Raw genomic sequence first — 13016 nt, 5'->3', positions numbered from 1 at the left:
CAGGCGTGATAGGTAAGTAAGCTCAGCGGGAACAAGCAAAAACGTTGGTTTTGATCGATATTTCTACGATGGATACGTGTGCCTGCACAACTGTTGAGATTGCGATTGCACTGTGCGCACATCCTCCTATCTATGGTAATTTGGCATTCAGCATACTCGGTTTACCAAACGCCCCAAGCTGTGCGTGCGTTGCGCCTCTTCCGGTGCGGATCGCTGCACCCACGCACGAGATGTGCTACAGGTATGTCTGTAGACAGCCGATGCGTTTAAGGTTTAGAGTGGGGCGGGGAAGGCCTGGCTAGAGTAGTAGTTGAGATTGGGGAGATGCGACAGGAACGCGTGGAAACGGCGAGATGTCATGGGTGAGATGGATCTTTGTAAGACTTGGTATGCAGCGGAGATGCTGTGATTGGAAATGTGTGTGTGTGTGTGTGTGGTGTCGCACCTGATTAAGCCCGGTGTAAAGAAGAGGCGGGTAAAGACATAAATGAACATCACGTGGAAGCTCCACCATCCATCTTCAGGGCTGGGCAATGTCTTGAACCTGATACATCGCAAGACGCGTCTTCACACATAGCCCAGCCCATGATTTCCCATCCACAGGCAGCGCTACGCACATACATCTCCGTCGACCTACGTCAACAAAACGTCTTTCTTTTTTACCCACCCCCCTTAGCTCCGATGCGCATCTGAAGCCGAACATGGGAAGCAACGAAAATACCCGAGACACAGACGCGGGCCAAGCTTGCACCAGAAAGGGAACGCACCTGCTACATTTAGCCTCTTTGCTCCGCAACCGGTGCTCCACCCACTCGTTGCTGCACTAGCCACACGCTCGGCCAACCTTCGCGCCCACGCCGCGGATTCAAGCTGTGGTGGTGTGTGTGGTGTGTAGTTCGGCACGCGTTTTTCTGCTGCGTCAGTGAGAGGAGCAGTACATACATACAAGGAGGATGCAATACTACTATCCACGTATGAAATGAAAGAAGCAAGACGGCGGAACAAAAGCCCACGGAGACGTTCATCTCCGGCGTCGCGCATGCCGCAACGAGGTCTGGATCCACCCCGTGTGATTGGATGCTGATGTCATTGTACGCGGCTGGAGCGTGCACCCACTTTCACATGTCAGACGACGACGCTTCACGCATCAGCAGGACCCAGGTAGGTGCTGCAACACGGACAACGGCCCCACTGTCCAACTCGCGCAAATGATGGCGCGCTTCACTTGCCCTTCAGCTGGCGGTGCGTAACAAAAGCTTGGAGCAAACGTGGGTAGCAAGCCATTCTGCCAAACCTCACCTTGTCTGATCTCCTGAGGCGTCTAGACTCGCTCGTCACTTTTGTCTGAATTGTTCCGCGGAATAATTAACTGCAGTAACCAAGGGGGTTTGTGTTGTTGGAATTGGGTATTCTTTCTTGCCGGTATCCGCAGTGTTGCATGCAGCTGGATCTGTTCATCATCCATTCTCAGCCTTACTCCTCATTTCTCACCTGACGTCTTCCCGACTCCGCTTTCCATCACCACCCACCCACCAACCAACCAGCTGGGCACGCTGCCGGCACATCAACACATCCACTTTCAACCACACGTCTCGGTCTTTCTCGACGCACTTCACATCTCCCCGGCCAAATGGATTGTATAGAGGCCATGGGTGCGCGACGTGCCATGTCGCTCATGTTCACCGTTCCGGAGCGCTTCGTCGGCTTCGCGCACATGGACCAGAAGACTTTCTTCGAACTCTCCGACTGGATCCTCGCAAATGTCGCATCAACTATTACTACCGACATAAGTGTGGAAGAGTCGCTGTTCATATTCTTGGATATCGTGGCACAGGGGAACAGCTTCAGTACCGTGGCCTATGGATGGGATCATGACCTAGAGCTTACACAAGGGTATGTTGTCGAGCGAAAACTGTTTGCGTTGTATCGAGGTAGAGACTGACTGTTGCGCGTAGCATATTCCTCAACGTCCTCAACGCCCTCACGGTCCTGCGCGAGAGTAGGGAGATTGCCGATTCATGCCCGCCCTTCACACAAACCCGTAAGCGATGGGAAGTCGCTCGGAGATGGAACCAGAAGCGGGCGCGTATGGGCACCGGCGGTGTCGTCCGCATCGGCTACGACGAAATGTTGCGCGACGGCCTCGAGGTTGACCAAGAGTGTCTGAAAGAGGCGCTGATGGCGATGAACAACTTCATCCACGAGAACGCCGACCACGACGAATCATGATGGCGCACAAAATTGGTAGTTTCCTGCATTTGTTCCGGTGTTGGTTTGGCGTTTGGGTAACGACTTGGTAACGCATTGCATCGGTTGGGAGGGTTGAGCTTGGTGTTGACAGTCTTCTTTCGTTCTCGTTTCGTATGTACATATGTACGCTCTTTTGCAGGTCGAATTCGATCTCGACTGGCCGTTCGGTGCCGCTCAAGTTGCCTTTCTCAGATATGTCGTGTGTCGTGACGTCTTTCATATCGCCCGCTCAACCCAAGGCTACGGCCTCCACCGTGCCTTTGCCCAGCACACTCAGTCTCCCCCTCTTGATTCCCAATGCGTCTTCAATCCTCGCATCGGGCTCTCCTTTGCTCCGTCTCATCATCGCCAACGTTATGACACCAGCATCCACATACGTTCTTCCCTGGAACCCTCTCCTACCAACGTCTCGCAACTCGTCTTCCGCCTGGTCTGCTATCCGTTGTCTCGCCTCCAGTACCCGGAGGACAGGGTTATTGCGCGGGTCGGGGAACGCAGACTGCGGTGGCGATTGCATCATCGTATCGGAGGGAAGATTCGGCGAGGTATTGCGGCGAGGGTCGAATTGCGAGGCAGACGAAGGCGAAAAATGAGGGTTCGGTTGAACAGCACCAAGACTGCTCAGGCGCGATGCAAAGGCAGGGTCGCGGGCATCTTGTAAAACAGCTAAACTAGAAATCAGTGTCGTGTCCCCATGTGCTGACAGCGTGTGAACACATACCCTCGGTCTTCTCTCCAGTAGCCTGCACCTCGGGATGGACAGTCGGTCCCTTTATAGGATCCTGTGCGGGTGCGGAAGGCGCGGGAGCCCGTGTTGTAGTATTCGTAGGGGCTCTGGTAGGGTATTTACGAGCAGCAGAGCCAGCCGCCTTTGCGCCTTTGGAAGCCGAAGAGCCCATTATCTCTGTTGGCAATACGTCGAGTGTGGGGTAGTTGCAGAATGTTGAGATGTGTGGTGATAACGGGGGGGCAGATAAGATGCACGTATGGGACTTTGTGAAGCTTGGACCACTCTGATGATGTAGTGGAGATCTCCCGCGTCATGAAAAGGGTTTACTACTTTGGGCGATGCTTGCGAAGGCTACAACGAATCGTAATTTTGTTTTCGAACACATCGTGACATGCTTAATCTACCAAGGGCTATTTTAGCCTATAGGAGCTTTTCGTCGGCACGGTAGTGTCCTGCGACCAGGAATGCCAACTCCAACGCCTGCTTCTCGTTCAACCTGGGATCGCAGTATGTGGTGTAGTTCAGGCTTAGATCCTCGTCCACAAGTCCTTCACTTCCGCCAGTGCATTCCGTAACTGCATCGCCGGTGAGTTCCAGATGCATGCCACCGAGGAAGGACCCGTGCTGCTTGTGAATCTTGAGCGCCGATGAGAGCTCAGAGAAGATGCTGTTGAAAGAGCGGGTCTTGATGCCAGTAGGCGTGCTGCGCGTGTTGCTATCGACACGTTAGTGGATGATAGATTGCATATCAAGACGACTTACCCGTGCATGGGATCGCACTGCCACACTACAACGTGTCCGCTGCTCTTGACAGCTTCAATGTGCGCTCCAAGCATCGACTCAACCTTGTCCGCACCATATCGCGTGATCAATGTAATCTTGCCAATCTCCTTGTTCGGGTTGACGATGTCGAGTAGCTCTACCAGTTCGTCGTTCTTCATGGAAGGACCAACCTTGATACCAATAGGGTTCTCAATACCGCGGAAGTACTCAACGTGGCCTCCGTCGATTTGACGAGTTCGGTCTCCGATCCAGATGAAATGAGCAGAGGTATTGTACCAGCCCCTGCCGTCATTTGAGGCCTGGGAAGGCTTGTAGCCTGAAGGGTGCTTGAGTCTCCTTGTCAAGCTCTGCTCGTACTCCAGAACGAGACCTTCGTGGCTGGTGAACAGGTCTACAGTCTGCAGCTGACCTGATGTGTCCGCCCCAATAGTCTTCATGAAGCGCAACGAGTCAGAGATGCTGTGGACGATTTTCGAGTACTTGGTTTGTAGTTCCTCGTCCCGAACGTGACCCAATTCCCAGTCCAGAGGATTGTGCAGATCAGCAATACCACTTGCTAGCTGTCCACGGATGTAGTTCAGTGTCGTCGCCGAATGGAAGTAGGCACTGACCAGCCTCTCAGGGTCAACTCTTCGAGCGTCAGGATCGTATCCATTGAGGATATCGCCACGGAAGCTAGGGACTTCCTTGCCGTTCAGCATCTCTGTCGGGCTTGATCTGGGCTTAGCATACTGTCCGGCTATGCGGCCAATGCGAATGACGGGCTTGTTTGAACCCCAAATCAAAACCAAACTCATTTGCAGCAGAAGCTTGATCTTTGCATCGATCGGGTTGTCCGCGCAGTAGGAGAACAACTCGGCGCAGTCACCTCCTTGCAACAGGAACGACTTTCCAAGTGCAGCATCGCGGAGACTGGCCTTGAGACGCGCGATCTCTGTTGGTGTAACGATTGGCGGCAGACTCGATAGCTTGGTCAGCGCAGAGGATACTGCTGCTTGGTCTTCATATGTGACGACTTGCTTGATGGGCTTTGACCTCCAGGCTGTAATCGTTAGTACAGCAGCTTGAGCGTCCATGATCCCTCTTACAAGCTGGCGACCATTCTTGAGAGCTGGCATCTGTCTCAGCTTCTTGCTTTGGCCTCTCCGGCAGTTGTGTTGAGTTTGCGCTCATCGTCGATGAAGTTGGTTGTGTTTGTGTTTGGCCACTAGTTGCTGCCATGAATTGGGAAACGTAGTCGGTTAATTTTGCGTGCCCTTCGTTGTCCATAGTGTGTTCTCTTTCAGTTGATGTACCTAAGTACGCTTCTTGTGCTAGTTTGAGACTGTCTAGTTGCGACACGGAAGATCACCTTTGAGTCACTTGTTAATATGGCAGTTCGGCAAGGGTTCGCCTGCAAGGAGACGTGAGCAAAGGACGCAAACACATGACTCAAGGTACAAAATCTGCAACGAAAAGCGGACTGCGTGCGCAATACTTCATGACGTAACACAGCAAACTTACCCTGAGTATGCTAATAGACGTGCAGCGAGTATGTCGCCGCTTCTGTGTTGGTATTCGTAGGTAAGATTTACTGATGCGAGGTTTTGTGCCAGAATGTAGGAATTGACAGCGTGCATAACTCGATAAATTCGACCAATGGCGGCCACTCTCTTTTCCCATTGGCCACATTTCCATAATCCTTAGCTACCCCACAACCCTCAGCTCTCCAATCCTCTGTCGTCATCGTCTCTCCATCTTCCATCGCGTGTACAAGCCCTCTATATCCCCTCTGCGCTCTGTCAGCTTTCAAAGCCACATCAATTTACTCGCGACATCCACAATGGCCGAGCCCCAGCCCTCCACCGTCCAAGAAGGCGCCGCCGACCCGCACGCACCCACGAGCACAGCCGATGACCGCAAAGCCGCCGCCGCCCTCTCCACCCTCGACGCGCCCCAAGAAGGCGAGAATGGGCCGAAGAAAGAAGTCGATGGCAAGGCACTAGACAAGGCGATGAAGGGACTGAATGTAAAGGACAAGAAGGAGGGCGAGAAGAAGAATGTTAAGATCGAGGCAGCCGATGTTAACCTGCTGGTACGTTCACCTTGGAATAAACGCGCAGAGAGATGGATGCGCAGACATACTGGAATCATTGGGCATAGACTGACTTTTGGACAACAGGTCTCCGAACTCGAACTTACAAAGCCAAAGGCTACGGAGCTGTTGCGCGCGCACGATGGTAATGCGGTGAAAGCTATGACAGCATTTGTCATGACGGCACCCTGAGCGATTGTATGGAAAGCATGATCATGCAAACACACAGAGCCGTCGCTATTGTTTGGGGCTGCACATACTGAGGCATCGAAGGGGATGCGAGTATGGGACGAAATCCGGCCAGGCACTCGCATCCTCCGGGCTTATGCCATCTGCTTGGACGATGTACAGCAACGGACAATCTACCCCCTGCCGCAACACTACTGGGCAACGCTAGATTGACGACTTTGGGAATAAGCGTTCAAGAACAGAAATAAATGGGATTATCACCGACAAGGCTTCCGTAGCATGAAAGACAAGACGCTCACGAGAAGGTTTCGCATCTAAAGACAAATGAGATGACCATTTCTACTGGAATCTAAACCTCCTCTACAAAGATAGATTCTCCTTAGCGATTATGCGCCAGAAATCGACCACAAACTCTCCGCCCTCTTGCAACAGAGGAGCAAACGCTTCATGCTTCCCGATGGTCGACACTTCACAGGCTATGTATTCCACCACCAGCTTCCTGAGATCCTCGATGGATCCATCGGGCTTCCTGTCCTCGCCGTTATCATATGCGTATCTGGCCAATTCGACCACGTCCCCGACTCGTCGATCGTAGAGCTTGAACTTGAGGAGGGTTTGGTGGAGCTTGTGTAGAGCTAGGCGTTTGAGAGGGTCGATGAGACGCATACAGGCAAAGGTATAGAGACGTGCGTGCGCTAAGAAGATAGGCGTGAAATCTTGTTCTGGCGCGGAATTCCCTGTGGGCAGGAAGCGCTCAAGCATTGCCGTCTTTGGCTCGCTGTATGTGAGGTATGCGCGCCCGTGGAAGTTCTGGCGCAGAGCATTTGTCGCTTGGTTGGAATTTACGCTTGCTTCTCTCAGCAATCTGGCCCTTCTTGCTTGAGACTTGGTCAACCCCCTATAGGGATCCGAGACCATCTCCTCGTATGCTAGTGGTTCTGGACCTGGCAGTGGTGGTAGAGGGTCTTCGACATCGTTGGTGGCCTCTTTCGTCTCGTTGATCTTCACAATTCCCTCATCCAAGGTCCAAGATGGTGCAGTGTAATCGCAACGATATGAGTACTCAACGAATCGCGCAAAGTCATCCGGTTGCAAGTCCGGATACTCTACGGACCCTTCTTGCGACTGCATCATGCCATTGTTCACAAGTGCATGAAAATGTGATGAGATCGCGGCGACCGCTTTAGAGTGCACAACGAACTCTTTCTTCTCTTTGCCAATGTAGAAGGTGAACAGCTTCGATTGGATGAGACTATACACTGTCAGTAACCACGTAAAGTGACTGGTATTACCTACTTACTCCTCAAAGGAACATGACTCTGATGGATCACCCATCTTCGCACTTTCCGAATAACTCTGAAGTGCCTAGCTACCTAGGTAGGTACATGTGGGAGGCATTGTGCTATACACCTTTTGAGAGATTACGCGCCATCTATGCGGGGTCGTACAGTGCATACCAATACATGCAAAATGCGCCTGGTGTCGTACAAAATTATCTTTCTGCCTGTGGCGTCCAGACACGTCTTCTGAACATGCAGCTTTCTGCACTGTGCCGCAAACGTCAAACATATACCCAAGTACTGTCACACACACTAAGCGAGAACGGAATCATGCTTTCGGTCAAGTTCAAGATACCATGGTGATCGTGTCTGAATAATAGTGTAATATAATCACCACTTAAGGTTGTTCTTGCCCCAAAGGTCGCGAAGCGCGAGTATGTTTGGAAGGGCGCTTCGACAGACGCGCCATACCCCTTACCGCTGTAGGGATTGGAGAAAGCCGCATTATCTTACAGGCACCCAGGAAGCGCACATAAGGATAGTGAGCATGAGCAGCGCGTGTAGGGCTAGCACTTGACGGGCGATTCCAAGGTTACTGCAAACCTACAAGCGTAAGCGAGCTCTGGGGCAACCGCAACCGCGTCCCGTCCGTTGCTTTTCCCATCTCAAAACAGGGTTCCACCACGCTGCGTCATCCGCGATCTTAGCAAGGTGATCGCGCGGGACGTTGCACATGGGGTTCCATGCTCGCCGCCGACGTTCTGGACGAATCGCGCGCTCCAAACCGCGATGATGTGCACCATGTACGTCACCGATCCGTGAATATGGTAGACGCTCCATACCTCACTACTCGTTGTTGAAGTCAACGTCCGGCAGCCAGATACACTAACGGCCGTCTACCAACTATCCATCTACCTAGGTATCCTGTTTCTCTGCTTGCGCTACTAGCGCATACAAGTCGTCAACACGGCGCCTCAAGTCCCCTCTCGTCGCGCGCTCGCTGGCATTGCGCTCATCTCTGTATTGTCGGCCGTCGAGAAGCAGCGCAAGAAGAAGGTGAAAGGCAAAGAAGACCAGCACGAGTTCAATACGACCGAAGATATGTCTGGTGAACTACAAACGATACCTGCGCGCCACGGCGTTGCAACTTTTGTGCCCAGAGGCCGGACAATCAAGGTCATCAACACTTACGGAAAGCAGGTAGTCAGTATGTGGGCGTTTAGTCTGGGACCTCCGCCTGACGATGGAGACGGCGAAGAGGGTGAAGGAAAGGAACTGGACGACGAACAACTCAAGAAGGAAGCAGAGCAGATGAAGAAGGCTGTTGAGGAAGAGGGAGAGAAAGCTACAGAGGCGACAAAAGGAGAAGATGACGAGGCGAAGGAGCCGAAGAAGGAGGCAGATGGTAACGACAATGGAAAGGAAACGCAATCTACAGAAGAAAAGGCCGACGAATCAAAGCAAGGAGCTGCTGAGGACCCGCCCGAGCAGGCTCCCGATACACCCAACAACGAGAAGACGACCGAAAGCACAGATTCATCGTCAAAGCAGCCCAACAAGCGCACATGGGCGTCATACCTCCCTTCTATCCCGTACCGCAGCAAAGGTGGAGCGAGCAAGCAGGAAGCAGAGCAGAAACCTAGTCCCGAACAGGAGAAGAAGCAGAATGAGGAGAACACCAAGAAGTGGTCTTCATACTTGCCGACTGGAAAGAGCTTTTCTAGCTACGTACCGAATGTCGACGTGCCTGACTCGAAATCCGTCGTGAGCGCGTTCAAGTCGAGCCATAACCGCGATCCGAACAAGAGCTATGCGGAGCAGTTGTACGATTTCTCGAAGACACCTGTGGGGGCTGGTACTATTGCCGGTAAGTCTATGAGCAAGATGCTACGTTATAAGAATCCGTGCTAACACCGTGTAGCTGCAACTGGATCAGGGTACGCGTCCTCAGCTTACGCTGTATACTCCGCCTACGCTTCGACGAATCCCTCGAACTACGAGCAACCTCCCATGGAGTACCTCTCTCTTCCCCACACGCGCGCTGCCTCGCACAAACTCGTACCCGAAGTCGATGACGAGCTATTGACCAACTTGCGCAACCCGATCGTTACCCTCGTCGAAGACACCTCGCCTGGTGCGCACGATACACTGACGGCGGCGTGCGACGCGAACCAATACGCTGCTCTCGGTGTCGATAAGCCAGCGGAACATGGCAGCTGTGCCGAGAACCTCGTCCTCGCACTCAAGGAGATCAACGAGACGGCAGGACTGAAAGGCCCAAAAGCAGTTGGCGCAGATATTTCCGTCAACATCGCACCGACACCCCTTCATCTCTTCATGAATGCGCCTCTGCAATCTGAAGGTACATCTCACAGCGACGGCGCAGGCACAAAGGGCGTGACACTCAGCGTCGATGAGCCCAAGGGCAAGAAACGCTGCCACGTCCGCTTCCGCGCTGAGCGAGACGTAGTCATAGTGTTCAGCGCCTGCCCCATGGACGTAGGCAAGCAGAACGGCGGGCGATGCATGGCAGCCAACTTCATGGTCGAAGACGTCCAAGAAGGCGAAGACCTCGCCTCATCCGTCGCATCTGGCAAAGCGAAGAAAGCACCAAAGAAGCTGAACCAGAAGGACAAGGCAGATGACACGAAATCTAAGCCTAAAGAAGCGCAACAACCTAAGAAGGACGACACGGCGGAGAAGAAGGAAGCACCAAAGAAGCCGGAGTTGAAGAAAACGGAGTCGACTAAACAGGCACCTAAGAAAGATGGTGATGCGGCGGATAAGAAGAATGCTCCTGCGCAGAAGGATGAGAAGCCAGATGGCTCTACGACATCTGAAGAGCCGAAAGCGAAGAAGAAGCCTAAGAAGCTTCAGGTGCGTAGCCAGGGGGCGTAGACACTAACACAGTCTTCTTGGAACTGGTTGCGATTAGGCGCAGGTCGTAGTTATTGCCGTGGTTCAATTTGCCGGTTTGAGCATTGAAATTAGGATTTTGTACAACAGCTCTGGGTACTTCTGCCTTGGTTTATGTAAACAAGTAATGTCTATGATACTTCTTGACCTTGGCGTGTACGTGTGGGTCTGCCAGTGTTGTGGTGAAGTTTTGCGTCATTGGAATTGAAAGGAAGTACATCCAACATGGGAGCAGGGAGAATGAATGATCAAATTGCGCCATGGCGAGCTGAAGGATGAAGGAAGTCATGAGGAAAGAAGATGAATTCGGGATACCGAGAAAACACATCAGCGAGGGTATGTATGCTACATCCACCAATTTCCCACTCAGACCTTCACATACACACCTATCAACTACTCAATCAAACTCTTCTCCACCCACCTAACCCCCATTCCCCCAACTTACTCCCCTTTCCAAGCCGTAGCCTCAGCCCCCCTCCCCCTAACATAAACCGTCTCCATCCCCCTCGCCCTCGGCACAGCCGTAGGCTGCGCAACAGGCTCCCTCTTCCCCCACGAGATATACGTCGGCGGCTCAGGCTTCGGCCACGAGATACTCTGCCAAGGGAACTCCAGCCCAATACTGTTCTGCGGCGCTGGCACGGCTTCTCGCTCTGCTACAGCTACAGCGGGGGCAGGGGCGGCAGTAGGTTCAGGCGCGCGCTTCTTCTCTTTGCCCCAGATGACGGTGTAGGTTGGGGGGTTGAGGCCGACGCTGTTGGGTTGGGTTGGTGCGGGTGCAGCGGGGATTTCTACGGGGCCGTCGTCGTCTTCGTTTTCCGCGGGGAGTTCAGGTGAAGATGTAGGTGCAGCATCGTCTTCTTGGCGCTTTTTGCCCCAGATTACGGTTACGGTGGGCGGGTTCAGTCCGATGCTGTTTGCTTGGGTTGGTTGGGAGGGAGGCGGAAAGTCGTCTTCTGGGTATTCTGGGTCTTCTGGGAAGGGCTCCTCGGGAAATGGATCTTCTGGGTCGGAGGGGTAGGGCTCTTCTTCCGAGGGAGGGGCTGTTGGTTCGGGCTCGTCGTAGTCCCAGGTTACGCTGTAGTTGGGTGGACCTACGGTGATGTCTGCTGAACGTGTGGAGGTGGAAGTAGAGGGAGGACTTGGGGTTGTGGAAGGGGGAGTAGGACTGGGCGTCGGTGTTGGGGTGGGCTTTGGAGTGGCAGATGGTGTTGGTGTAGGCGTGGGCTTGGGTGCATATGTAGGCTTAGGCGTTGTTGTAGCTGCTGAAGAAGACTTGGATGATGACTTGGAGGTAGACTTTGACGTGCTCTTTGAAGTGCTCTTCGAAGTGCTCTTCTTCGTGCTAGTCTTTGTCATCATAGTCTTACTCGTCTTAGATTTCTTAGTAGTCGTAGAAGTTGGCTTTGCGTTTCTCTTATTCAAGTCCCAGCTCACGCTGAATTTAGGCGGAGAGAGGCTGATGATAGCGCTCTTGGTTATTGAGGGGACTGGAGCTGGGGAAGGTGTTGGCTTAGCAGTCGTCGACGGCTTCGGCGTCGAAGTTGGCTTCTTAGTAGACGTCATAGTGGACTTTGCGGTAGACTTCATCGTCGTTGGCTTCGGTGGCCATGGGTTCCATGGAGGGTAGCCGGGTTTCTTGGTAGATGAAATCTTACTCGATGAAGCAGACTTGGTAGAAGAAGACACTGAAGGTTTGTAACTAGTGACGGAAGCGGAGCTAGTCATACTGGAGTTCGACCAGATAGGGGGAAGAGATACGATGGAGGAATACTTCGAAGTTGGCTTTGGCGTTGGCGTTGGTTCCGGTGTAGGTGTCGATTCTGGCGTTGGCGTTGAGGACGCGCCTGGACCATCTCCGTCCCAGGTGATACTGTAAGATGGTTTTCCGATGCTGAACTGATCGCTAGACTTAGGTGGGGGGTAATCAGGCTCCTCAGGCTCTTCCGGTTCAGGAGTTGGCTCGGGCCCATCAGTAGCCCAGCTCACCCAGAAGGATGGTTTGCCAATGCTGAACTGATCCGTCGGCTTAGAAGGAGGAGGGTAGTCGGGTTCTTGGGGAGCAGGTGTGGGCGCAGGCCCGGTCGTCTCCCAGCTGATCCAGCCGGACGGTGTACCAATACTGAATTGATCAGTAGGCTTGGCTGGAGGCGGGTACTCAGGTTCTTCGGGAGCATCTGTGGGAGCTGGGCCGGTGGTTTCCCAGCTGATCCAGCCCGATGGTGTTCCAAGGCTAATCTCATCAGTTGGCTTGGATGGGACAACGGGCTCTTGTGGCTCTTCGGTGGGTTCTGAGTTGCCAGTGTCCCAAGAGACACTCTGTTTGGGTGGAAGAACGCCAATCTGGCGATGTTGTAAGCCAGCAGGTGCTGCGCGAATGCTATAAGAAGGTTAGTGACAGCTTGCCAGCTTAGTAGACATGACTAACCTGATGGCAAGGCCTAGCAGTGCCAGCACAGTATTCCTTGCAGGAGCCATGTTCAATCAGCAGAGTCTCACGAAGGATTGATTGACAGGTTATAAGGACATCTCAGCATCAACTCAATCTTCGCGAATGTACGGCAGAGTTATAGACTTCGCTCGGCTCACCATTCTGGCCGGCCTGACCGCACAAGCGACGATACAGTCTGTAAATGAAAGATACGAGCCTAGACACCATCGTGCCGTACGGAACATCGCTTGCACGTGTGCGATACTCCAGACGTTGCATTAGCGATGCTTGATAGTCGTGGTTCCGGGCTCTAGGTCGTGCTTTCGATCTCGCAGCGCAATATATCCAGATAGCCGTCGGGTA

General features: G+C 53.1%; 7 protein-coding genes across 7 annotated transcripts; 3 read left to right on the top strand and 4 right to left on the bottom strand.

The window, feature by feature from the left end:
* Positions 1 to 1630: 1630 nt before the first annotated feature.
* J4E92_002532 (uncharacterized protein) lies at positions 1631 to 2229 on the top strand (the record flags this gene model as incomplete). Its single annotated transcript, XM_051493935.1, has 2 exons — positions 1631 to 1893; positions 1956 to 2229. The coding sequence occupies 2 exons, from the start codon at positions 1631 to 1633 to the stop codon at positions 2227 to 2229; spliced, it is 537 nt and encodes a 178-aa protein (XP_051355614.1).
* Positions 2230 to 2479: 250 nt separating this feature from the next.
* On the bottom strand, positions 2480 to 3149 carry J4E92_002531 (uncharacterized protein; the record flags this gene model as incomplete). Its single annotated transcript, XM_051493934.1, has 2 exons — positions 2480 to 2916; positions 2972 to 3149. 2 exons carry the CDS (start codon positions 3147 to 3149, stop codon positions 2480 to 2482), a joined length of 615 nt encoding a protein of 204 aa, XP_051355613.1.
* A 251-nt stretch (positions 3150 to 3400) lies between these two features.
* ARO8 (Aromatic/aminoadipate aminotransferase 1) lies at positions 3401 to 4936 on the bottom strand (the record flags this gene model as incomplete). Its single annotated transcript, XM_051493933.1, has 3 exons — positions 3401 to 3695; positions 3743 to 4805; positions 4852 to 4936. 3 exons carry the CDS (start codon positions 4934 to 4936, stop codon positions 3401 to 3403), a joined length of 1443 nt encoding a protein of 480 aa, XP_051355612.1.
* Positions 4937 to 5585: 649 nt separating this feature from the next.
* On the top strand, positions 5586 to 6029 carry J4E92_002529 (uncharacterized protein; the record flags this gene model as incomplete). The annotated part of the gene is made up of 2 exons (XM_051493932.1): positions 5586 to 5837; positions 5925 to 6029. 2 exons carry the CDS (start codon positions 5586 to 5588, stop codon positions 6027 to 6029), a joined length of 357 nt encoding a protein of 118 aa, XP_051355611.1.
* Positions 6030 to 6386: 357 nt separating this feature from the next.
* J4E92_002528 (uncharacterized protein) lies at positions 6387 to 7361 on the bottom strand (the record flags this gene model as incomplete). Its single annotated transcript, XM_051493931.1, has 2 exons — positions 6387 to 7278; positions 7327 to 7361. 2 exons carry the CDS (start codon positions 7359 to 7361, stop codon positions 6387 to 6389), a joined length of 927 nt encoding a protein of 308 aa, XP_051355610.1.
* Positions 7362 to 8049: 688 nt separating this feature from the next.
* J4E92_002527 (uncharacterized protein) lies at positions 8050 to 10204 on the top strand (the record flags this gene model as incomplete). Its single annotated transcript, XM_051493930.1, has 3 exons — positions 8050 to 8109; positions 8255 to 9173; positions 9228 to 10204. 3 exons carry the CDS (start codon positions 8050 to 8052, stop codon positions 10202 to 10204), a joined length of 1956 nt encoding a protein of 651 aa, XP_051355609.1.
* Positions 10205 to 10663: 459 nt separating this feature from the next.
* On the bottom strand, positions 10664 to 12700 carry J4E92_002526 (uncharacterized protein; the record flags this gene model as incomplete). The annotated part of the gene is made up of 2 exons (XM_051493929.1): positions 10664 to 12602; positions 12651 to 12700. The coding sequence occupies 2 exons, from the start codon at positions 12698 to 12700 to the stop codon at positions 10664 to 10666; spliced, it is 1989 nt and encodes a 662-aa protein (XP_051355608.1).
* Between the last annotated feature and the right edge of the window lie 316 nt (positions 12701 to 13016).

Source organism: Alternaria infectoria, assembly GCF_024043175.1.
Source record: "Alternaria infectoria strain BMP 0036 chromosome Unknown scaffold_3, whole genome shotgun sequence".
Classification (NCBI taxonomy): Eukaryota; Fungi; Ascomycota; class Dothideomycetes; order Pleosporales; family Pleosporaceae; genus Alternaria; species Alternaria infectoria.
This window is presented reverse-complemented; position numbering and strand designations above follow the sequence as displayed.